This window comes from Styela clava, chromosome 8 (assembly GCF_964204865.1).
Source record: "Styela clava chromosome 8, kaStyClav1.hap1.2, whole genome shotgun sequence".
Classification (NCBI taxonomy): domain Eukaryota; kingdom Metazoa; phylum Chordata; class Ascidiacea; order Stolidobranchia; family Styelidae; genus Styela; species Styela clava.
Genome location: NC_135257.1, coordinates 16514049 through 16538089, shown reverse-complemented (window position 1 = coordinate 16538089; position 24041 = coordinate 16514049). Strand labels below are relative to the sequence as shown.

Genomic DNA, 24041 nt, shown 5'->3' with positions numbered 1-24041 from the left:
GACTTCACTGAGAGTGCCAATATTCCCAACTAGCTTGTCTGAAATATGGCGATCATTCAGTAAATCAGAAGTCAGTTTTTAGATGTTTCATCACTGACAAAACCAGTGAATATAACAATTGTGTCTTCTAATTTCACTTCTATAGAGTTCTTCTGAAAAAGAAGCTTCTTTACTTGCATAGTGAGAACTCCAATCTATAAAGAACAAAATTATAAATGATTAAGAATAGCTTAGCTCGCCAAAGATATCGTGCCATTTTCGACATACATACCTCATTTGTTGGAATGATTAAATTAATAGGAGTTGCACTTTCTCCATTTTCAAAGTAGCTTTGTGTTGTAAAGGTATCATCATTATGCCCAACTTTAAAGCATTTATTTATCACCCTTTCTATCAAATGAATGGGTGTTTCATTTGTCAATAACAATTGTCTACTACCAAGTTGGCAAATTACTGATTTCGTTACTATGCCACATAACTGCACTTCACAGTGTAACTCTTTAAATTTAATTAAATTATCAAATTGTTTAACACTGGTTATAGAAATGTTTGAAGTTTTAGTGTCTGAAATATCATCGAAGATGGGTTTAGCAGTAGAAATGATTGTTGTGTGCAACTCTATTGTGTCACCATCATTAGAACAGCTACAAGCCAAGTAAAAGAACTCCCACATATATTTTCTCAGCAAAACAAGTTTTTTTCTCCAGATCTGTGCACTTCCATGTAAAAATAGTGCACACGGTTGTGTATTTTCAGGCAATGATACCGTAATTCTCATAGGATTATGGTCAGTTGTTGACTTGCTAGATGAACTTATTGAAACTATTTCTGCTTGTGTATGTGTGAGACTGCCTGGCTTAAGTTCATTGTAATTGCAGAATCTGATTGCCCTAGGTTTGTAAGCCACATTATTTTGCTTATACCAACTAAAATGAGTTTTATGAGCTTCAATGCGGTTAATGAATGCTTGTAATGAATCACCTAATTTTGTTTCATTGGGAACATCATCAAATGATCCAATTACAGAACACACACTGTTTTTTGTCATATTCAACACACAGTTTTCTCTAAATTTTCTAACAATCAGATTTCGTGCATATAATATAGTGCCTGTTGTCAAGAGTAAAATATTCTTGCATTGCTTTCCCCACATAATAAGCTCCTTCTCATTGGCGGAAGCATCACAAACCACTATCATGGCAGTTGGTATCCAGGCTTTTCTTTTTTGTATCCACACCTCTCTAATTGGATAAGTTTGCTTCACCACAAGAACTCCTTCCAATTCAACTTTATCTTCTGTTAAAGAAGATAAATCTAAAGTGCATGCCAGATCTGCGTTGCCTGAAGTTAGAACTTCTGGTGCACAACTTTTCGCAGAAACCGATTTCTGGGTCAAAAAGGATTGACTAGTTGCTGTTGTTAATAAGTTGTGATTTTCTTCCATTGACAGAAAATCTTTTTTCAACACTTGTTGTTGAATAATTTTTTGCTGTCTCGTCTCGAAATTGTCATACATTTCAGCTATGCACAACTTCATAGAATCTTCATCTATATATCCAAAATCCATATTTACATAATTCTAGAGCTTAGTGCCTTGCCCTCAACCTTGATGTACAGCCAAAGAAGTACTAGACTCCTGGAAACAGTTTGTACACCCTAGCGCTAGCTAGAGCCAGCAAATTGCCGACGACGGCTTGTGATCTCAACCAATGACATGTTAATGCAGTTAATTTGCAGTGGCGTATCTAGGGTATGGCAGCCATGGCTCGTGCCATGGGCGCCGTTTGAACAAAGGTGCAAAAACGGCGAAAAGTATTAATAATAAAACGTTTCAATGAAATAATTTGACATTGGGAAAAACTGAAACTTAATAACAAATATTAACGTAGAAGTATCCTAATCCATTAATAATCATTACAAATCGTCATACAAGTATCAAGGGGGCGCAATTTTAGACTTTGCTATGGGCGCCATTTTAAGTAGATACGTCACTGTTGATATGTCATTGGTTTATGTCACCAAAGATAACTAGTGCAGTGGGATGAAGTAAACTTTCTCCCTAAGTTTGTGACGTAAATAGCTTTTATTATAAAAAATGTAACTAAAAAGACGCATCATGCCGAAATGTAGATAGTGTCCGTTATAAACTACAACCCGCATGCAAATGCAACAGCAGGGGCATTAACACTTACCAAGAACTTACGAGGATTGGTAAACAAGAATTTCCAAGTAATATGAGAAATTTTTTATTCGTAAACAATGTTATTACCAGTAAAAATATGATAATTACATATGTAATATTATAAGTAGCTAAACTGACAAATTCTTGAATTTGACTGCATTCATAGAATATGGAGAGATAAAATAAATATAAAATTAGGAGAAAATAGGACTGCGAATTTTTTTTATTTAAATATTTTATGTTTATAGTATAAAAGACATTACTAAACTGAACCTAATCACTGAGAACACTCTTCGATGGATCAAGTACGATGTTTCCGATTCATCCCCGGCCTTCGGGTATAAGCAAAGTGAACAGAAAACGAGCGGTACACTACATTGAGTTGAAGCTGAGTTGCGCTGCTAGCGTTACTTGGTATGGTTACAAGACTATTTTATATTTAGCCGTGATGGATACAGAGTTGACAGGATAGTAATTAAGACTAGTAATTTTTTAGCAATCATTCTAAACTAGAACTTACAATTTCTATCATTTATGGTGCAACTACGGATTTTTAGAAAGTATATAATTCCACAATTCAGAAATATCTGAATAATATAGTGTTGTCTATGTCTGTACGTAATGCTTCGTCACAGAGGTCCACGTACTGTTCTGACTACAGTCAAGGAGCTCGATGCATTTCCCAAGATTCCAGAATCTTATTCGGAAACATCTGCGAGAGGTGGAGCCATATCCATATGCACATTTTTGCTTATATTCATATTGGTCATCTCTGAAGTTGGATTTTTTTTGGACACAAGGTAAATTGTTTATATTCAGACTTTATACTTGATATATGGCCTTGAATCAATATAAATGTTTTTGTTCTGCAGGTTGAAATTCAAATACCAAGTTGATGTGGAATATAATGAAAAAGTTTGGCTCAATTTTGACATCACTGTAGCATCGGATTGCAGATTAATAGGAGCTGATGTTGTGGACGTTACTGGCCAAGCCTGGGTCTTTACAGAAGTAAGTCATTGTATTAGTGTTATACTATTATGGAGTCGACTTGATATGCATATTTGGTTGTATGAATAGCTTTATTTTTAATGATGATATGAATACTTCATAAGTTTGGTTTTTGACTCGTTTTAAATCTTCGTGTCGCAGATTTTTGGTAATCGGCTCTGTTCCTTCGCGACTTCTTGTCAATAATGCATATTAATTTGTGTTTGTCTGACTGAATTATCTGTGATTTCTTGCATGAAAAAATAGGTTATTGTCTATTGATCAATTAGATTGTAAAATAGGATTTTGGACATTTCTGGATATCTCATTATGAAAGAGTGCATTCAACTTCAATTAAATTCTGTTTGAAACCAACATTTTTTATCTGACATGTCTGTGGCCTGGACAAAGCATTACTAAAAGTTTTACATGTTATATTTCCACTATGTATTGATATATTAATTCAGGAAATAAAAGAGAAGCAAGTAAACTTTGAACTTTCTCCAGAGGAATCATTTTTGAGAGATTCATTATTGAAGAAAAAGGCTGTGCTATTAGATGAAGATGATGGAACTAAAATTAGTGAAATTGCTATAAAACATGGGTTCAATGCTACACAGATATATTTTCAGGCAGAGAAGGATTCCTCTTTGGGACCATTTGATGCATGCAGGTGTAGAATTTGCTTCATAAATTTACTTATTTTTCAATTAAATCAACAAACAAGCAAGCATTTTTTCAAGCTTTGTAATAGTGTTTCACTGTCCATCTTTGAGTGATTCGCAGTGTTATTTTACTAAACTAAAAATGTTAAACCTCTCGATATTTTTTTAATTCTCAGGCCTGTTTTCACTTTTGTAAACAGAATAATTTTGATAATTTCAGATTCTATGGAAATGTATTGGTGAACAAAGTGTCTGGTAATTTCCATATTGTGGCTGGAAAATCTATACCACTGCGAGGTGGACATGCTCACTTGTCATTTTTAGCAAACAATGTAAATTACAACTTTTCGCATCGAATCAATCATTTTTCATTCGGGGACATGAAAGTCGGATTTATCAATGTTTTAGATGGAGATGAACATCTCACTAATGTTCAAGGTGACTTTAATTGTGTGTTTATTGATTGGATTAATATTTTGAGCATTCTTATGATATTATCAAATCCTTCCAGGTGCTACTTTCCAGTATTACATAAATGCTGTAGCAACGCATATATCTTCAAGGCGATTCAACACAAACACTTATCAATTCTCTGTGTCCGAGCAATCGACATTGACTGACAATAGTATGGGAATTGCTGGAATATTTTTCAAGTATAGCTTCTCACCAATTGCAGTAGAGATTCAAGAGCAGTCAATGCCACTTGGGAGATTTTTTGTACGGTTGTGCGGAATTGTAGGTGGCATATTTGCAACATCACATATTATAAATATCCTGATTGGGATTGTATCTGATTATACAAAACAAAAGCGAACTGACCTCTCAAGCAAAACTAATGCAGCAACTTTAAAAACTGCAACTCTTTTGTCTGATAGTGCACCCGTTAATAATAGTGTGAGCTGATAGTGATGCGCACTTTCTTAAGAGTGTTGTTTTACAACAAAGTCTAGTGACTTCCTGTTGAATATAGGTACTGTTGATGCCGAAATTTTATGTATTCTATGCAGACATTATAGCCTACTGTGTTTAGAACAATTTGATGTGAAAGTATTTCAATAAATATTCATGGGAGGCTGGGAGCACTATTTGACCGAGTCTGGCTATCTGAAGATCGCGCTGTCATTACATGTTTGTAGGTTGACAAATGCCTGATATGAGCTTTGTAGTAACAACAGGAGGTCTGAACAATACAATCAAAAGCATCAGAAATAAGATACCCATAGACAGGTGTGAGATGAGTTATCAGGTACAGAATTCATCTTTAAAACGCTGGTTGGAATCGTAGTTATATATTAACACCCAACCCTTTCCATGCGATTTTTATTTTTTATTAAATAATCGTATTTGCTACGCCAATTTTATGCATTTGTACCCCCACAACTAATCGATCGACTAACGAAAAACTAATGATCCTCTGCTGCTCACTGACGTCTGAGTCACAAACCGGATAGAAAAAATGCATTTTTTTTTTCTTGGAAGTTGAAACTTCAAACCGTGATAAAAAATAGAAATGTTCGCTAAATCCTTTAATGTTACCGCTTCGTGGTTGGCAAACAATAGCATAATATTGCTGTAGCAATTTCGTGATCCAACTCAAAATACTTTGGTTGATGGAAGGGATAATGTCTTCTATTACAACCCAAAAAACACCAAAATTTGCATAAATTTCAAAAACACTCCCTCGTTCCGCCGCAAATAAAATTCCCGTCGTAAACGAAAGCGATATTTACCGTCGCTTATGTTAATCTCGAAGAAGACTTCTTATCAATAAACTAAAACCCGAAAAAACTGGACCAACAGTTTGCGACCGATTGCTAAATGAAACAGTGGAGTACATCAACGTACCCGCCGCAATCTAGCGACTTTTGTCGTTGGTACGTATACATGCCCACCGCACGAAAAGGGTTAACAGCCCTAGTTGAAATATTACTTTTAACACCCTATTCAAACTACCACAGAACTTGTCCAATTAAAACTCAAAATAACTAACAAGATTTGTTCAAATATGAAGTAGGTCAAGTTCAAACATCCCTAGTAATTCGAAGAAATGGATGGAGCTGATTTATATTTGAGCAGTCCGATACTACGAAAGTTCTACAAAATTCATGCAAAAACATCCAGAATATAATTCACAAACACTTTCGATGTGGACCAGCTTCGGGTAGATGACACAGGTAGCACTTGACCCTTCACGTTTTAATGTCTAGTTTTCATCTGGATCCTTGTCCCAGTCGCCTTGCTTCTTGGGAGCTCTCGGGCCACCTGCTGGCTTTGCCATAATAATTTGATCTACTCGTAACACAGTGATCGCCGCATTCGTAGCAAGACGTATTCCCCAATATTTCACCAGATAGGAATCCCATATACATGCCTCAGAAGCATTCAAGGTACCTCCTTCCTCGATATCAACTCCAATGGCTGCGTTGCCATCTTCTTGATGTGCAGCATACAACTCCGACACTATTTTAGTTGGATTGAGGCCCGCATTATCAGCAAGTGCACGAGGGACCACTTCCAGAGATTGACCAAATTTTTGAATGGCATATTGCTCCAGTCCTGGGCATGACTCACCAAATGAAGAAATTTTCTTGCCAAGCTCTATTTCTGTGGCTCCAGCTCCAGGAACAAGCTGGCGATCTCTTGTGTAAACTTTAAAATTATTTACTCCATCATCTACAGCTCTCTCCAAGTCATCCATTATGTTATCCGTAGCTGCACGCAAAACAAGTGTGCATACAGCACTTCTGTCTTGTTGTGCCTTTTCGAATACTACAACAGTTGTGTCTCCTACTTCATCTGTGCAAACACTGGAACAATGGCCCGTTTCTGTGGGTGTAGGAGCAGTCAGTCTTGGTAGAGCAGTGCCTTTTACAGTTCTACAAAGTCTTCTTAGATCAAATTTCGATTGCAGTCTGACAATCATTAACTTATACTTATTTGCAAAATGGAGACCGAGGTCGCTCACTTTTCCACCAGTAACAATGCAGTTAATGCCGCTATCAACAATCTCTTTGACATACTTTTCAAAAAGGTTTTCTTCGCCTTTGCTAAAATTCTTCAACTCTTCAGCATTTTTTATCAAAACTGTACCCTTGGTTTCGGTAGCCAGCATATCAAAAGGGCAGCTGTATATAGCGATATTTGCTCCGGTTACTTTTGTGACATCTCCTTCACATTCTCTTTGGAACACCATGCCATGGATCAGCTTCGAGCCGCCCACTCCTCCACCAAGAATTTTAGTTGAGCGAACATTGTCTACATTGAAGCTTAGACTTTCAGGAGGCAGAATTGAAACACATGCATTAGCAATCAAACCAGCAAGAAAATCTTCATTTCCATATTGTTTACTAGCGATTGCTGTGCGCAGAGATTTTGCAACTTCCTCTCGATCACGAAGGTCTTTTACTTCACGGTGAACAAGGTCTTTTAGTATATCTAAAGCTTTCTCTCCTGCTTGTTCATATCCTTCAATCACTTCAGGTATTGACAATCCCATTCGAAGTAATTCTTCCGCATGTTGAAGAAGAGCCCCAGCAAAAATTAAAACAAAATTTGTTCCATCTCCCACTTCTTGCTCACACATCTGTGAGGCAAGTACAACCATTTTAGCTGCTGGATGTTGAACTTCTAATTCTTTAATTACAGTAGCAGCATCATTTGTCACAAAAAGTTTTTCTAAGTGATTGATGACCATTTTATTCATACCATGAGGCCCAAATGAAGACTTGGTAGTTGCTGCTAATTCTTTGCAAGCAGTTATATTTCTATATACGGCTTCTTCTAGTCCGTGAAAATGCTTCGCGCCATCTTTCATCATCTGTGCAAAACCCGGCGCTTTTGGAATTCTAAAAGCCATTTTGTTACTTTGATTTTATCCTAATACAGTGCAGTATAGTTTTAGCCTTCTAATGAAGAAAATATTAATTATTACTTTTGACATATAAACTGTGTCATAATGATATGTATAAGCCTTTATCAACTTAATACAGTACGGTAATAGTTAATCAAATTTAATGAAGTGAGTATCCTTTTTGACTATGAAAAACGTTGGAGTTTAAAGTGGACTCGATTAACTGATGTAAGTGGGCTAGTACAGTAGTATAAATATAAAACAGAAGATTTTTAAAGAAATGGTGGGGAAAGGAGGATGGCCAACACATTACATTATTCAGTTATTACTCTATTAAGAATTATGGTAAATTTCATAACTTTAACAACTTAGAATAGAACATGACACTGTGGGCTCATAAATCTCCTTCTGACGACCAGGACTGTAGGACTAAGGTCAACGTCGACACAGGGCAACAAAATCCAAATGTACGATATAACCACACCCCTTTCTGCCTATGTCAGTATGTTGTCTCACTGTCTGCATGTGTGGCCGTGGGTGTCCTATACCGGTATCTGTAAATTGTAACATTCAGAGATGTAGTCAACTGATGCATGCCAACCCCTTTTTTCAATATTTTCTTTCTGGATTTACAATTCAACAGGCATTTAACTACGGTACCGGTACCGCATGACTGACTGCAAAGCCCCAAGTCAAAAAATCGCTTGCCAACCCGTTTATTTTTATATCTTCCCGTTCCATACATCAGTATAGCTAATGTATCAAAACATACTTAAACTGCTTTGGTGGCCCTAAATAATGAGATTTACACACAAATACGATGTACACCGCAAACCTACAAACAAGAAATGCACATGACAGTCAAAAGTACGCGAAACCCGCGCATCGCAACGAAACGTGCGTTAGTATTTCGAGTCCATAACATGGCCAACGTTTTTTCCAGAAAGATCGACCATTATAGTTCCTACGCGCAAAAATGGGAGTGTTTTGTGGCGAGTATTTGTACGGTTATCATTTTTTCTTGGATTGGCCATCTATGTTTTTTATCGTTTATTTATAATATCTTGTATCTTTTCCAGTATGTAGTTAACATTATGTTATACCATGGGCGCAAAATACTTCTATGAATACTCTTGTTTGTGTAACTATCTAAACGTCATTTCTCGCTTATAACTTTGTTTTGTATATTTATAGATTTAGAATACCGAAGCCTTTATACATAATTTTATTGTTGGTAACCATGTTTTCTTTTGTTAATAAATTACTAAAGATAGTCATTGGTGATACATTAACATATTCTTCTTTATAGAGTCTGCGATAATTAGATGGTTTCCCGTATTTGTGCCCGGTTTTCGTCTTAATATTAGTTGAAATCATTTCTGCAAGTCGCGTCTCAAAATGTTACCTTACCTGTCGATATCTCAACCTTTCTGCACCTTTAATCAATTTTTTTGAATAACAATATTGCAGACTGAGAATCAAGCACCCTCTTAAGTCTCAAAAAATGACACACGCCAAAAATCTGAAATAGGTTGCCTGACATACTTCTTTTTCTGTTGTAGGCTTATTTGTGCTTGGAGAAACGGTTTCAATATCTTCAAAGGTTCATTTTTCTCTTTCGGAGGTTTGCATATACACCGCTGGAAATCATGAAAATCATACAGTATATATATGTATATTATACATCACACTCATACAGAGCATTGAAAGCAACAAATTTATGATCGTGCAGAACTGCGCACATCTCTAAAAGCTGCATGAAAATCATTATACAATATAGCACAAAAGAAAAGCTTAATCAATGATCAGAGCAAGTTCATAAAATTATGCAGGGAACATGAAAGAACCATAAAATGATTAAAACATGAAAGACTGATTTAAAACGTGTATACAAGATATTTGTGAAGAGCATATGGGAATCCCAAGGGGAACAAAATTGCAACAGAGCATTGAGGCTAGCGATGATAATAATTGGAGTATACAGAAAAGTGTTCAGCTGAAAGCATGATTAACAATAACTGAAAAGTCAGCACAGGTAACTGGCATTATCCATAGAAGTATCACTCAAATTGTATATCATTAAACTGGATCTTAAGCTCAAACATGTTACATTCCTCTTCCATATGATACGATACACCACACAGCAAATTTGATTACCGATACACGAGTAAAAATAGATCAGTTGAGGGAGCAACCAACAAACTCTTTCCTCACTCCACTAGAATTCTAAAATCTTGGAACCGTTCATTTTTGACATAATCAACAAATAATTATGGCAGATTCCAAACTAAAATGAAACATTACATTAGGAGACCACACCATTTCTAAGTACAGATATTAACCAGAATCTCTGTAAATATGTTTCACATTACAAACATACACAATCCTTCAAACATATCAATTTCAGGCAAAAGTTTGCATTTACAACTTTGGTCGACTAGCCAACTTTAATCATAAAAAGTATCTAAATTTCTGATGCATTTCGATCTTCTTGCATCAAAGATCAGATTCCATAACAATAAACTAATATTTCATCATTCATTATTTTTGGTACTTGTGACATAATATATTTATATTCATGGATGCTGCAAACGGACAAGTAGCATATTAGTAAAGCGTATAAGTTCCATGACACTCACAATAGAATTGGCATTCAAAACAGTATTCTAACATAGTTCTACTTCGCAGAATCTGAAGGTAGTACAACACAATTGTCTAATCATGAGTAATCTAACGAGGTTAATGAAAGGTTTTTATAACAAAATGGGTACTTATGAAGTATGCATACCAAGATGGCAGACACTAAAACGTAGTATGTGTATCAGGTTAGGGTTAGGCCATAGTTTCAGGTACAAATACTATGGGAGTCCCTTGTTTAGTTCCTGAACTCTTAACAGAACTAAAGAAAGGAAAATTGGAATAAGATTATGGCCCAACCCTACACATACTACGTTCTGGTGTCCGCCATCTTGGTACGCATACTTCAGGAACACCAAAAATGTCCGTCAATCAGAAAGTCATTTATGTATGGTGAGTAGGATTTCCAGCTATGATAAACTTCAGGTAGACGAACTTTATAGGCGGATAGAGCTTCAATCTACTTTGCCAACAATTCATCACATAGTACCAGGCTAGCAATCTAAAGATGAGTAATTGACATGCAGGGGATTAAGTGCGCGAACAACAGGATGATTACAAGAAAAAATACTGCTGAAAAAAAGAAAGAAGAAAAAATACTGAAACTACCCAAGAAGGAGAGTTCAGACAAGTACAGACTGCGTGCAAGTTCCATTCAAATCTACTCCAGATACCCAAGAAGTCGATCATAAATTCAACATTATAAAATAGTCTGTGAACTTTAGGGAAATTTCCCAAAATATTTAGTCGAAGCGAGAATAAAAAAATGAGCAATTTTGGCCTTTGCACAGAAGAAGCTTCAATATTATACAAACACATTTCCAGGTTATCTTGTATGGATTATTATTCTTTGCGTAACCCTCATTCACATGAAACAAAGTTTGTGTCCTTCCATCTTTTTTGACTGAGACTTTACACTGATAGCTGAGATTTCTTTCTCTGACGTTTAGTATTCCCGGGCTCCACCGAATACGAGACATCAGCTGTTTCGATGATATTAAATTAAATTTTACAAGTATACTGTACAAAATTGTTTACATCAGGACATGTTTAACATATACACAAATAAAACCTATGTCACTGAAATAGGTCTTTTAAATTTATGAGTGTGTGTAACTTTACTGAGTAATGAGTAACTTCTGAGTAGAATTGCATAACTTCGCTTAGAAATGAGTCTCCTTTATTTCTGAATAGATGTGTGACATTGTTCTAAGTGAATTCTCTTAAAAATCTCACTTCATTAAATGGTACTAACGTAGTATGTGTACCATTCAGGTTGGAGTTAAGACATAATTTTATTCCAATTTTCCTTATTTTAGTTTTATTAAGAGTTCGGGGACTAGCCAAGTGACTCACGTAGTAAATGTACGAGAAATTATGGCCTAACCCTAACCGGGTACACATACTACGTTCCGGTCTCCGCCATCTTGGTTCACATACTACATGAGTATCAAGGTGTGGGCATATAAAATTGCCTTTGGCTTCAGTAGCAGTAAAGATTTGGGCATTTGTCCATACAAGAATAACTAACAAACCGATTTATATGTTTTTTTTTGTCCGATTACTATATCTAAACAATATAACTATTACCTTGTTTACTCAAGAGCTGGTGAGCAATTCTATTCAATCTTTGTCTTTTTCTCCAAATAGAAGACCCAACATGTATTTCATCTCTATTGTCATCTTCATGTTCCGTTTCGTTATTGTTTACGTGGCAATACTCAGAATCTATACTTTGTACATCTGTAAATAAAAATAGTGTTTCATTGTATAATTGACATCAAATAAAATATACAGGTACTTTAATAAAATGAAAATGTCCCATGCAGGGAAAAGAAGTGATCTATTGGGCGCCCCAGTTTGGGTATAATTCGATTTCTTTAAGCTTCTTATAAACGCAAAAACCAACTTTAAAACTTATATTGTAAAGTAAAAGCAAAGGAAATGCAGGGTTGGGGTAGATTTATGAATAAAATAAAATTGATAACCAACATTGCACTGTTAAATTTGTTCATAAGACAGGTTAGGCGGTGCCAAAGGGGCAAAATGTCGGACTTCCAGAAGTATGCGCACCAAGATGGCGCACGACCTGAACATAGTATGTGTGTATCGGTTAGAATTCAGGTTGTGCGACATCTTGGTGCGCATACTTCTGGAGCATCGTGTGGCGGTGCCAAAAAGGCAAAAATTGATTTTTTTCAGAGGATATATGAATTACAAATACGATTGAATCTATTGCTCGAATATGAATAAACTTACTTAAAAGTGAAACATTTCCTGAAGGTAATTATTGGAAAACAAATTTAAAAACTTTATACCTTCATGTAATGATTCAGTATTCGCAGGTGGCCGCCCTGATGATTTTTTGTAGTGTTCTGGAACTTGATGTGGCTGTTTGAAAATTAGTTGAAAAATATTTGGTATTAAATATACAGGTTTATAGCAATCCTTGAAGCTACATAGATTGAAAATGTGAAATTTATGAGCTACATCAAGGGTTTGCAACCTGCGGCCCAAATGCAGCCAACAAGGAAAAATCGTACAGCTCGCAGAAAAGTGCCAATTTTGAATAGAGTGCGCCTGCGAAACAAAGTGTTCATTTAGTTTAATCTGGTATGTGTGAGTAATTCTCATCCCTTTGCGATGCAAAGCCTTGCTTAATCCCATTTCTTATCAGTGCTTATAACGTTACAATGCCCTAACAGCTAGCTAGCTTGTGCAAAGCGAACAACGCATGTCAGGTCAATAGCCAAAATTTTCGTGCTGTAACTCTTTAGGAGCCTATGTTAAATAAAAGCACGGTCCGCGATTCTACCCAGTTATTTGTATCTGGCCCTCCTGTATTGAGAAGTTGCACACATCATCATGGCTACATAGAAATCTACAGAAGAGTAAAAAATGGTAGCATATGAAAAATCATACATACTTGAAAATTCTTCTTTGGACATATTCTATGCTTATACATGTCAAACACATGGGGTTTGGTGCAGATAGGAAAACGTTTCTTCGTAATCCTTGTGAATAAGCCGGCTGCTTTATCCACTCGGAAATCGCAAATGAATATGTCAGACATCTTGTAATCTAGTGGAATAGAAATATTTTAATTCAAGCAATTTTGAGAAACCAAAAATCTCGTTATCTAATTTCGTTGGCTATCTAACAAGCACACCATATAATCGAAATTACGAAATAAATATAATGCTAAATTTTTGTAATAAATATTGAAATCTCGACAATGGCATGATCTTTTACCGAGTGGTCAGAACGAATAAAAAATTTTCAAAATAGTAAGTGATTACATAGCAATCAGCCAGTACCACGCCCGAAGCTACGTTTGGTACAAATCTTAACTCTTAACCCACTGCTGAATTTTCCTACATATTTCATGTACCCTTCGCTGCAGATTGGAGGACTGAAAATACCCCACATTTTATTGACAAAAGACATATAACTGCAAGTAACCTTGTGCGTATGTCGACGATCGTAGCCAGCAGTAGTGAAGGTGTCAATAATAATATAGCTTACATATGAAATTAAAGATTGATTTACCTTTTGGCTTTCCTTTGCAATATGTATAAAGATCCATCACACAACATAATCCAACAACTGCTTCTAATGGGATGATTTCATTAAAAGGAGAAGCAAATAATTCGTTGTGATAGAATGTACGAGAGGGAGAATGATGAGTTTCATGTGGTCTCAGAAAATGATGACCATATGCATATTTGTCACCTCTGTATAGAAGAAAAAAAGAAAAATAACGGTTAAACCAACATGTCTTTATGCTAGCAAGTATTTCTCTTTTTGGTGGTGAATTATGCAATAAATTCTGAAATGACATTATCTGTATTTTTGCCGGCGCTCCAGAAGTATGTGTGCCAATATGGAGGTAACTAATTTTGTTCGCCTACTTTAAATCAAGTTGTGTAAAGGGACTGAAATCTATGGGCAGAGGTATATTGGCTAACACAGATAGTCCCCGAACTCGTAATAAAACTAAAATAAGGAAAATCTGAATAAAATTATTGCCTTAGTGTACCTGAGTACCGGCTCAATACACATGAGAGTTCAAAATAAAACTTCGTCTCCGGCTCTTTTACCAGCAAATAAATACAAACTCTAGGGTTAGATTCATGAGCTTTGCTCTAAACTATTGTGCTACATATAATACTGTGGTATGTTAGTACAGAATAAATTCCTCAATGGATCAGGAAAATGTCATAAAAACACAGTATAAATAATAGAAAAAGAATAAACATAAACTAGATGCTATAATTCATAATACAAGTCGTACCTCTCATCAGTCCATAACTGCTCGATCCGGAAAATATCAAGTTTATCTTGTGGAATGTTAGTAAGTTTTCTGTTTGATGCTCGCATAGAAAGAGTATTGCTGTTCTGACGTAATCTGTGATCTCTCATCAGATACGCACAATCACCTGAATATAGGTAAACAGCATAAAAAATGGACTACTTTAATTAAATTTCAACTAATTGAAATGATAAATTAGAGATAATTTTGAATTTGCTTCAATAACCTATCATAGAAACTCACTTAAAAATGAAAACTTAGCTGGGAAAAGTGATCAGGCACGAAGACAAGGGTAGAGTAAAACTTGGAATTCTCACAACTCTTCCCAGTCAAATGTTCTACAGAAACTCAATTTAGGGGTTAATATCCTAACAATCCTACCCATTCCCGACTCTGTGGTTAAGACATATCAATCGTATCATTTGGTATGAGGAACTATCGCAGATAGACAATATTACAAAATAATTTTTACACATACAACTTATTATACTGTAATTCCCTTGATACGAATATAAATGGGTCAGGTATATCAAGTGGTTATACATGAATTTCTTGTTCAAATCAAATTGCTTGTAAAAGCAAAAAAACTATAGATGGAAATATTGATCTATAGGATTTCAATCTTCCTTCAACCACAATTGTTTAAGTGAATTTGATTAAGAAGAGAAAACATACTAACCTTGTTTTACTAGAAGATTGTCCCGAAGCAATGTCATATAAAAAGTATGTCCAGTTGGAGTGTGGGGAGGTGGAGGAATAACCTTGATTTCTCTTGAGAAAGGTCGAGGATCGCATTCTTCACACATGTAACAGTCTGTGTTGCCTGGCTTCACACCCATACAATCACAATGTTGCCACACCTATTGTATTGTGATCAAACAATCAATGATGATTTTACAAATATATGTTATAATTATAACAAGAGAGCGATGCTCAAATACTCGTATATGGACACGGAATAGTATCGGTCGCTGAGCACGTGATCGGCAAATATGTTGTCATGAAATCGCCATGTGATGGCAAATTTTGATGATGTCATAGCACACAAAAAAGCGAATCCCATACAGCTCACCGGAATATTAGAAATGAATGAAAGTAATAGCCTTCTAGCAAAAATCTCCAAGCACTGAAAATTTTAAAGCAATTGGTCCAGTAATCGAAGAGAAAAGCGATATTTTTCTGAGACAAAGAACAATAAGAACAAGAACAACAACAGCAACATAATAACAAAACAATCCATATGTCCACTCCGTGTCCAATTATATTCATGTGACATTGAAAATGAGAGTTCTTTGACAATATAAACATTAATAACAGTATTTTGTTTGCTCAGAACAAGGCTCTAGAAAACAGCTAGTGATAGGTAAATGCCTATTAAGTTTTCAGGAAAATCGAAGCTATATTCTCTACCATTGTCTACTGAATTTTATACATCGTCCGTCAGGCCTTAAACCTTAGATCTTCAACCTGTGACACCGACTTGGTCTGGTCTAATAAACTAACCCTGGGGTCATCAACACTGGAAATAATATTCAGATTAAAGTCTAAATTATCTAGAGCGCAATTCCTTAAACTGGGGGGTCCGACCCCCCTGGGTCGCGAAAGGGATCAATGTGGGTCGCAATAAAAAGCTTTTTACACTAACTCATGTTAAAACAAGATGTCAGTCAAATTTGAAGGATTTGGAAGGAACCAAGAGCCGAGATTTTCTGATAAATCATCTATTATATTAATGTGATTAATAATATTTAACTTTCTACTTACATAGCATTTCTCACATTGTACCATCAATCCTTCATCTTTGTATATACCACAGATACATCGAATATGATCTTCATTTTTTCTGTGAATATGTTCATCTGCCTCATCAATGTCTTCTTCGCTCGATAGTTCTGACGAGGCTGCAACCTGAATTCAGATTAAATGCTGTGAGTTCATATCTGAGTCTAAACAATATATAGACATTCCAGGAAATTCTAGGTTTACAGTTTGAAAATTCCACATTCATATTACAAATGAGCTCAAGTGATATTTATTTTTATGCAAAAAATGAAGTATTTTCACAATACTGCATGTATCGGCAAACATTAGAATTTGGGTGATTTTACGAAGTTAGATTGTTCAAATCAGAGATGAAAATCAAAATTTTCGTCAACATTTTCATACAATGCGTTTTCACACCTTTTACACCAAATAGGGACAATTAGACAAGCAGACACTGATTAATACTACTAATTTCGAAAGAAACTGCATCTTTGTGCTCTGGCACTATCTACTTCACTATCATTACACATTAGGTAAGGTGGGGAAAATGGGTTTTGCAACTGAGATTTTTACTTTGCTATGTCAACATAGTTAAGCCGCCATCGCTCCAAATTTAAAAAAAAAAAAAATATAGTATTCTTCATCATTCACTTGTAAGTTTTGTGGCAAGTTAACTGCTCCTGAATCACTAATGGAACTATGGAACTCGAAATAATTACCTTTTTGTGTCCGTTAAGCAGCAACATGGCAGCACCTCTTGCGTTGGCATATGCTTTACGCAGACGACTAACATCTTTACCCAGTGTGGATTTTCTTCCATGATATTTCTAAATATTGTAATGCAATTTACCAAATATTAAATATACAAAAAGACAGCCATGAAAGTATTTTTCAAAATTCTCAATGACCAATGAGCAGATTCAAATTTTAAAATATGGGATCAAACGAAAAATTTCTGTAAATTTTACTGTATTTCTAATTTGTTCAAATGAAATTTTTGTTGAATTAAATGCATAATGAAACTTAATTTACTACACAATAAATCTACTTCATTTATTTGAAATAATACGTAATATAAAGTAGGACACAAGGGAGAATCTAAAAATGTGAGCTTTTTTATAAACATCTCCAGTGATGAATACCCATTAAAGCAATTGTGTTCTTTTAATTATCTAATCAAGAATAACTTTACTATACAGCATGGTTCATTCTGGCCTAGAATATTACAAAATATACTAGTAAAGTCCTCACTTCAGCATTCTTGAAGACCCTTTGAACATCACTATTAAATGTTTCAATATCTTTGTAATGATTAGACACGATGTTTCGTTCAATCACACTCAAATCAATGGGATCTGATATTCTTTCATAATACTCTGGGTTCCTGAAAATAAGAAGTTTTTGTTACCCTGAATCTATTAGTAATCTGGGACAGCGGTTTCCAACCAGGGCTTCACAGAATGATTAGGGGGATCTGTGAGTTTTACATGATGAAAAATATACCCGGAATTTTTCATATAATAATTTAATATACTTCTACGGGGAATGAGAGATCTTATATGAATGAATAGGTTTATTTTCATTAAAGGATTTTTCAAGTTAGTACCTTTACAAAATCAAGAAAATAAAACATTGTGTGTTCTTGAGTAAGGGGTGCAATTTCTGTGTGTAGTTTTGACGAAAAGCATTTCTTCCATTAGAGACCAATTGTACTGTTTTAACTACTTTCATTTAATGGTGTTCATAACTTTCAATCAGAAGGCCTACTGCACTGAACAGGCTGGTAACCTGGTCTACAAAAAGCAACTGCAATAAAAAAATAATCAAATAAAAATTACTTCTTTTTCGATGGCAAGTTCATAAATGGAATTGCAACTGATACTCCGTTCTGATCTTTGCATGTTGCAATGGCAGTATACATTTCTGTTAATGCTGCTTCGATTTTTTCACTTTCCTATGAAATTAAAGTGCAAAAGATAAGTTTATATATAAATATAAATAAGTAAATATGGGATCCAAACTCAAATAATAGATTATAAAAGAAGCAAGATTTTTTCAGTTGATGCTTCAGCAGAATACAATCGCAGATTTTCTTTTTCTTTTTTGATGATTCTCCAACAGTAATGGCGACTACGAGTAAGACCAAAATTTTAAACAGTAAATCTGAAGCTGAACTTGGTACTAAAGTCTGTCACTTTTGATACCACGCAAGACAACAAACAAATTAAGTCCGTTCCAACTTAAATGACCGAGTGATCATTTTCACAAAGAAGAATGATTTATTTGTGTATTGTCAAATTTGGGCATGTTGATTATAATATACTATAACAGTAATGAATGATACACATAAATATTATAATATAAAAGTTACAAATATGTTTAGATAAATATTCATTCAATGGTAGCGATGGTCAAATCCGAATAATCAACTATTTCAAGTACACTTTAAAAATAATACTTTTGAATTTAGAATGTTAAATATACTCTAAATTGCGTTGTGTTTGACGAGGAAAATGTGAAATCAATATATAATCAATGATGTGCAATTAAAGAGTCTTGCACACTAACACAAATATAACCTCTACCGATAGTTATAACCAATGAGCTTAAATTAGGAAAATCAAGAAACCTGAGATAAACAATGTTATGACTGATTTTCTATATTCACAACTTTCAGGAATGAAATTCGGTTATACTCTTAGACTTTATTATTCAAAAGATACTATTTGAAATTTTTTATAAAATTCAGAATATCGAATATAAATAATTTTGAATCGATTCAAATATTTAAATCCCCCATGGACATTCCTGTCCAACAGAAAAAAAAATGAAAAATCATTAAATTGAAACTAGTTATGGAGAAAGGATTACCAATAGAACTTAAGCTCACCTCTTTTGAATGCTGAGTTTTCTTCAGTTTTGACTTGGACTTGGTGTTAGAAGATGACATTGCTGATGAGTCATCTAAATAACAGAATTTGTATAAAAAACTTATCTTCATGTAAAGAAAGTTTCCCTACCTTTCATCTCTCAGTTACCTTCATTGTTATTATTTAATGGTGTTCAGAATTGGTGTAGTATTGTGCACACCAATTACTTTGGTATGTGCAAGCAGTTGATGATGTTAGTTAGAATTTTGTCTCAGACCCCATAAAGATTGAAAAAAAAAAAGTTTAAAAATTTGAAAAGGAGGAATTTTGCTGCATATCCAAGGAACTTTGAAAAATCAATTCTATTTTTTCAATCCAATATTAACAGTTAAAAATGGAAATTTTCTTTCTTTTTATAAAAATAATCTACTAAGCTGCATAAATTTAGTCACGATTTTCGAATAAATGGTTGAGAAATCAACAAATGAGTCAATGTATGCCCTATGAATGCAGAAATTTTTGAATATAAAGCAAGAAAGGCAATGAGACTGTTGAAAATCATAAACTCGTGAACTGAGACGAGATTGACAAGAGTGGATACTTGGGATGTCGTATTTACAACAAAAGCATCAAAATTACGAAATCATTCAAAAATATACCTGATTCATTTTTCTTCACTTTCATAAGTTGTTCCTCTTTTTTCTTCACCTGTGATATAAATAATAAATATGAGGATATCATCCCAGGGAAGAGAAATTCGATATGACAACTTTATAATGTTGCAAATTATTCACTGTCTGTCCAGTCCATGTCAGGTATTAGAACAGCTAAACAGTCAAATGTTTCAGGTTATTGGTTTCCCAAACTGAACTATACTATTACTACATAAGTAAATTTTTACGCTTGTAATGTTGTAAATCAATTTTGCACTTTGAGTAAACACTCTGGCATCAGTAAAGTAATCTCAAATAAAAATATTTAGTTGGTATCCAAGGAATCGAGAAAATTTAATTCCATTAACGTGAAAAGATCTCAAAAAAGGTAAACTACAGTATATTAATATATTGTAAAACTTTGACAATAATACAGAATACTGTGTTAGAAGCAAATTTAGTCCAACATTCATTAAACAAAAATATGATACAACGAAAAATTTCTAACCTGTGTTAAATTGCGAAGAAGAAATAACTGTCGGAATCTGATGAATTCTTTATCTTGTTTTGATATTGGCTTCATCTGCAGGATACTGAATTCTTTCGTTCCAATATCATCATCCTGTCATAAAATATAATTGATTGCATACTTACTGCTAATGTTCATTCTCATGCACTTTTTATTAATTTGTTACTTAAACCATAATCTGACCAGTTGTAAATTTATGTTAATAAAACCTATTTTGCTTTAATAACATGTCCCTATAAAAAGGCAATAGTAACCTAAAATTTGCCGTTTATCCTGGTTACTTTGATTATTTTTATACGTTTTTTCTCTTCTGCCCCTTTTCTGCGTTTTTGTGCGCCACTGAGAGGTTTTGCTTTCGACATCATTCTGACAGCCTTCGTAATTTTGCCGGTGCGATCAAACCACAAGACGCCGAAAATCGACGACTCCCTGGCATTGTTACATAACAAAACGATTTGAGCAGAACTAACATCAACGTTATAAGATGTGCATTACTGGTTTTGCAATGCAGCTTTTGGTTTTGCGGCTTAAATTTCTAAATTCTAACTGCTTGGGCCCCTTTGCGCTGTGGGCCCCCCGAGACCGCGGGGGTGGATGCTACGCCACTGACCCTTCTTTCCTTTTAAGAGCCCATAACAGCAGTTAAATTCGTTTCATGTCTGTTTCATACAGAGAAAAGAAAATACACCTTACTGAATTGCAATCAACAATTACGCATTGTTATTTATCATTATCAGCGTCAAATAAAAAAGAGACCATATCGTAAAGACGAAAAAAGTCTGGCAGTGTTAATTCCGCTACGGTGATAATACACAGAATAATATCGTTTTGACCACGAAACCATGATGCGCGACCGTAAAACGACGCTGTTGCTTTTTGTGGAAGAAATTTCGCATGAAAAAAAATTCTCAAACGAGGGGTTACGACCAGTGGTGGGATTTATATTTTTTGTCAGCCGGTTCTATCACAAAAGTCATATTTTTCAGCTGGTTCTGTTACAAACAAAACATTGACAGTAACCAGTAGTGCTAACCGGTTCGCTGATCTCATAAAATTCTGTGAGACGATTCTATAGAACCGGAGCGAACCGGTTGAATCCCACCACTGGTTACGACCCATGTAACCGCCCTGATGGCTGCGCCCCTGCATGTACTCCAGTTTGGGAAACGTCTGGCTTGGTCATTCTCTTAGCGAATCACAGACAAGGTATCGGTTTGCAAATTATGAATATATTTGTATGTTAATCTACAATGAAACGAAGTTTACAAATACCTTCGTGTGACGCGATGCTCCTTTTGTGCGTTTCAATCCGAGTTTTGCAGACTTAACACTGACTGATGGTTGAGCAGAAGACAAATCTTCATTGTTATTGATTGAAGCTAAAGAACATTGATCTCTTCCGCCAATGAATCCACGACAATGTTGCGATCCACATCTGATATGGAAAAAGTTGGATAAAAAGTTAAAGCAGAAAAGAATATTCTAACACAGCAGATCAGAGAATAGGAAATTTTACTCAAAACCAATGGTTCTCAGACTTTCATGATCCATGATAGAGGTAAGATCGGGATCGGGTAAGATCGATCGACCCGGGCCCGTGGGTATTAAACCTGACCCGAGCCCGACTGATCAACTGGATTTGCAGGCCCAAGCCCGAAGCAAACCCGATATTTCATATTTTATTTAGTAGTTCTTAAAATAAGCCCCGAAAATTTTGCAATGGATATTTTCAGGAGTTAAAAGGTCATGGAAATGTCAATTACAGCTTCTTCTCTGTTTTATTCAAATTATTTCTTTTATAACAAGTATTCCTTAGTTTAGTATCCACATATAATTTTGGTATATATTTTTTATAAACATTTATTTATTTGAAAAAAAAGTCAGCGATAGAGAAGCCCGACCCGACCCGAACGTAATGATTGACATTTCAGGCCAGACCCGACCCAAAATTCGGGTTCAGGCTTCAGATCCTAGCTCTAATCCAAGGCCCCTTTCCCAGGACACTCACTCAATACTATTATTGGCCCCTGGTCTTCTACAAGATTATCTGGTTTGGGGTTACCTTGTTACGAGCAGTTATTTTTTGCACCACGTTTAATAATATATACGGTAAGTATATGTATTGGTATGTGTAATCCAATAAATGAAATCTTGTTGCTTTCAAGAAACTTTTGCGTTAACTCGTTTCGATCAGTTATTTTTTGCACTATGTTTAATAATATATAAGCCAATACATGAAAGCCGAAGAATAAATACAGTCAGAGAATCGAAGGAATCAGATTCAATTTACTCTAAATGAATGTATTCATCGTGAACGGCCATTACTCGAGTCCTCGAGGGGGGATGACGGGACAAGGGTCCAGTTTGAGAACCTGTTCAAGACTAGAATTTTTTCATGACAGATGATATTAGTTAGAATTGCAATCCATATAATATGATATCTGTCTAAACATCTCAAGGATTTGGGTTTGGACAAATTAAAAAAAATCACTCTCTCTGAATTTATATTACTCTTAAATTGAGGTGACAAAAACTAACTGTTTTTATTTTACACAGTATATTCACAATAAAATCATAAGTTATGTGCGATTTACTGAGTAGAAGTTAGCAGTTAATGCAATTCATATTGATTCGTTCAAAAGTCATGACAACGCAAAATTCCAGAACACCAAAATAATGGGATACAGACATTCATAATCATAATTATTAATAGAGAAATTATCTATTGCGGGTGGAATATACGTTTATTAAATACATATAAAAATCAATACATTCTCAGAGTTATTATTTACATAACAATGGAAATGAATTCAAGATGAGTAACACTACTCCATTAAAGATTTACCACATAGAATATCACTCAATTTCTGACTTGACGCTTATTTTGAGTATACACTTATCAAAGGGTTCCATAAGCACTATACCTGTCCTGCCAATACCACTGCCATCTGTCAGACTATACAATACTGCAATGTTGCTGTTTTGAAATCTTGACTGTTGAAGACTTAATGTCCTGCTAAGATATCTGATTAAAATAGGACTCTTCTAAAATAGATATAAAATATACAGGGTGTCTCAAAAGTAAGTATACACTTTTAATTTCGATTTGCTTTTCAGGTAGTTATCATAAAACGTTCATTTCTTCAGAAAACAGCGTATGGATAAGTAGTAAAATTTAGGTATCGTTTGCAGTTTTTATCAACTCACAGAATGACGAGGTGATTAACCCAAAATGAGGTGCAAAATTGCTGTTTGGCAAGAAGCATATAAACAGTAAGACAAACTCAGCGCCTCTTTAACAGAGAATTTGAAAGTCATTTGGCTCTGAATGTTTCCTCAAGAGTGTTCACTCCTTGGTCTTCCTGATCTTTGTGCATCAACTACAGATCACGTTTCGTTAAATGTCTGATGAATTGCATAAAGTGTTCTTCGTTTAGGAGCCAAATGAATTCCAAATTCTCTGTTAAAGAGGTGCTAGATTGCCTTACTGATTTATATGCTTTTTGCCAAACAGCAATTTTGCACCTCATTGCTTGCGTTTAATCTCTTTGTCATTGTGTGGGTTGATGGAAAATGCAAACAATACCTA

General features: G+C 34.9%; 4 protein-coding genes across 5 annotated transcripts in view; 1 reads left to right on the top strand and 3 right to left on the bottom strand.

The window, feature by feature from the left end:
- Positions 1-55: 55 nt before the first annotated feature.
- Positions 56-1941, bottom strand: LOC120345340 (shieldin complex subunit 2-like). The gene is made up of 2 exons (XM_039414754.2): positions 272-1941; positions 56-194 (listed from the first exon to the last, which is right to left on the bottom strand). Exons 1-2 carry the CDS (start codon positions 1565-1567, stop codon positions 72-74), a joined length of 1419 nt encoding a protein of 472 aa, XP_039270688.2. The 5' UTR covers positions 1568-1941; the 3' UTR covers positions 56-71.
- A 231-nt stretch (positions 1942-2172) lies between these two features.
- On the top strand, positions 2173-4922 carry LOC120345341 (endoplasmic reticulum-Golgi intermediate compartment protein 2-like). The gene is made up of 5 exons (XM_039414755.2): positions 2173-2982; positions 3055-3193; positions 3640-3845; positions 4058-4275; positions 4349-4922. The coding sequence occupies exons 1-5, from the start codon at positions 2804-2806 to the stop codon at positions 4738-4740; spliced, it is 1134 nt and encodes a 377-aa protein (XP_039270689.2). The 5' UTR covers positions 2173-2803; the 3' UTR covers positions 4741-4922.
- Positions 4923-5885: 963 nt separating this feature from the next.
- On the bottom strand, positions 5886-7758 carry LOC120345338 (T-complex protein 1 subunit theta-like). Its single transcript, XM_039414753.2, has one exon. The coding sequence runs from the start codon at positions 7691-7693 to the stop codon at positions 6041-6043; it is 1653 nt and encodes a 550-aa protein (XP_039270687.2). The 5' UTR covers positions 7694-7758; the 3' UTR covers positions 5886-6040.
- A 1482-nt stretch (positions 7759-9240) lies between these two features.
- Positions 9241-24041, bottom strand: part of LOC120345335 (uncharacterized) — a 31398-nt gene continuing 16597 nt past the window's right edge. For both annotated transcript variants that reach the window (XM_039414747.2, XM_039414748.2), the window contains exons 13-27: positions 21725-21887; positions 20432-20545; positions 19930-19978; positions 19291-19364; positions 18239-18354; positions 17652-17784; positions 17120-17227; positions 16401-16544; positions 15316-15496; positions 14619-14763; positions 13874-14058; positions 13251-13405; positions 12643-12715; positions 11915-12067; positions 9241-11307 (exon numbers count right to left, since the gene is read on the bottom strand). In XM_039414747.2, the coding sequence (XP_039270681.2) occupies positions 11237-11307; positions 11915-12067; positions 12643-12715; positions 13251-13405; positions 13874-14058; positions 14619-14763; positions 15316-15496; positions 16401-16544; positions 17120-17227; positions 17652-17784; positions 18239-18354; positions 19291-19364; positions 19930-19978; positions 20432-20545; positions 21725-21887 (1864 nt within the window). In that variant the 3' untranslated portion in view covers positions 9241-11236. The remainder of the gene's footprint in view (positions 11308-11914; positions 12068-12642; positions 12716-13250; positions 13406-13873; positions 14059-14618; positions 14764-15315; positions 15497-16400; positions 16545-17119; positions 17228-17651; positions 17785-18238; positions 18355-19290; positions 19365-19929; positions 19979-20431; positions 20546-21724; positions 21888-24041) is intronic.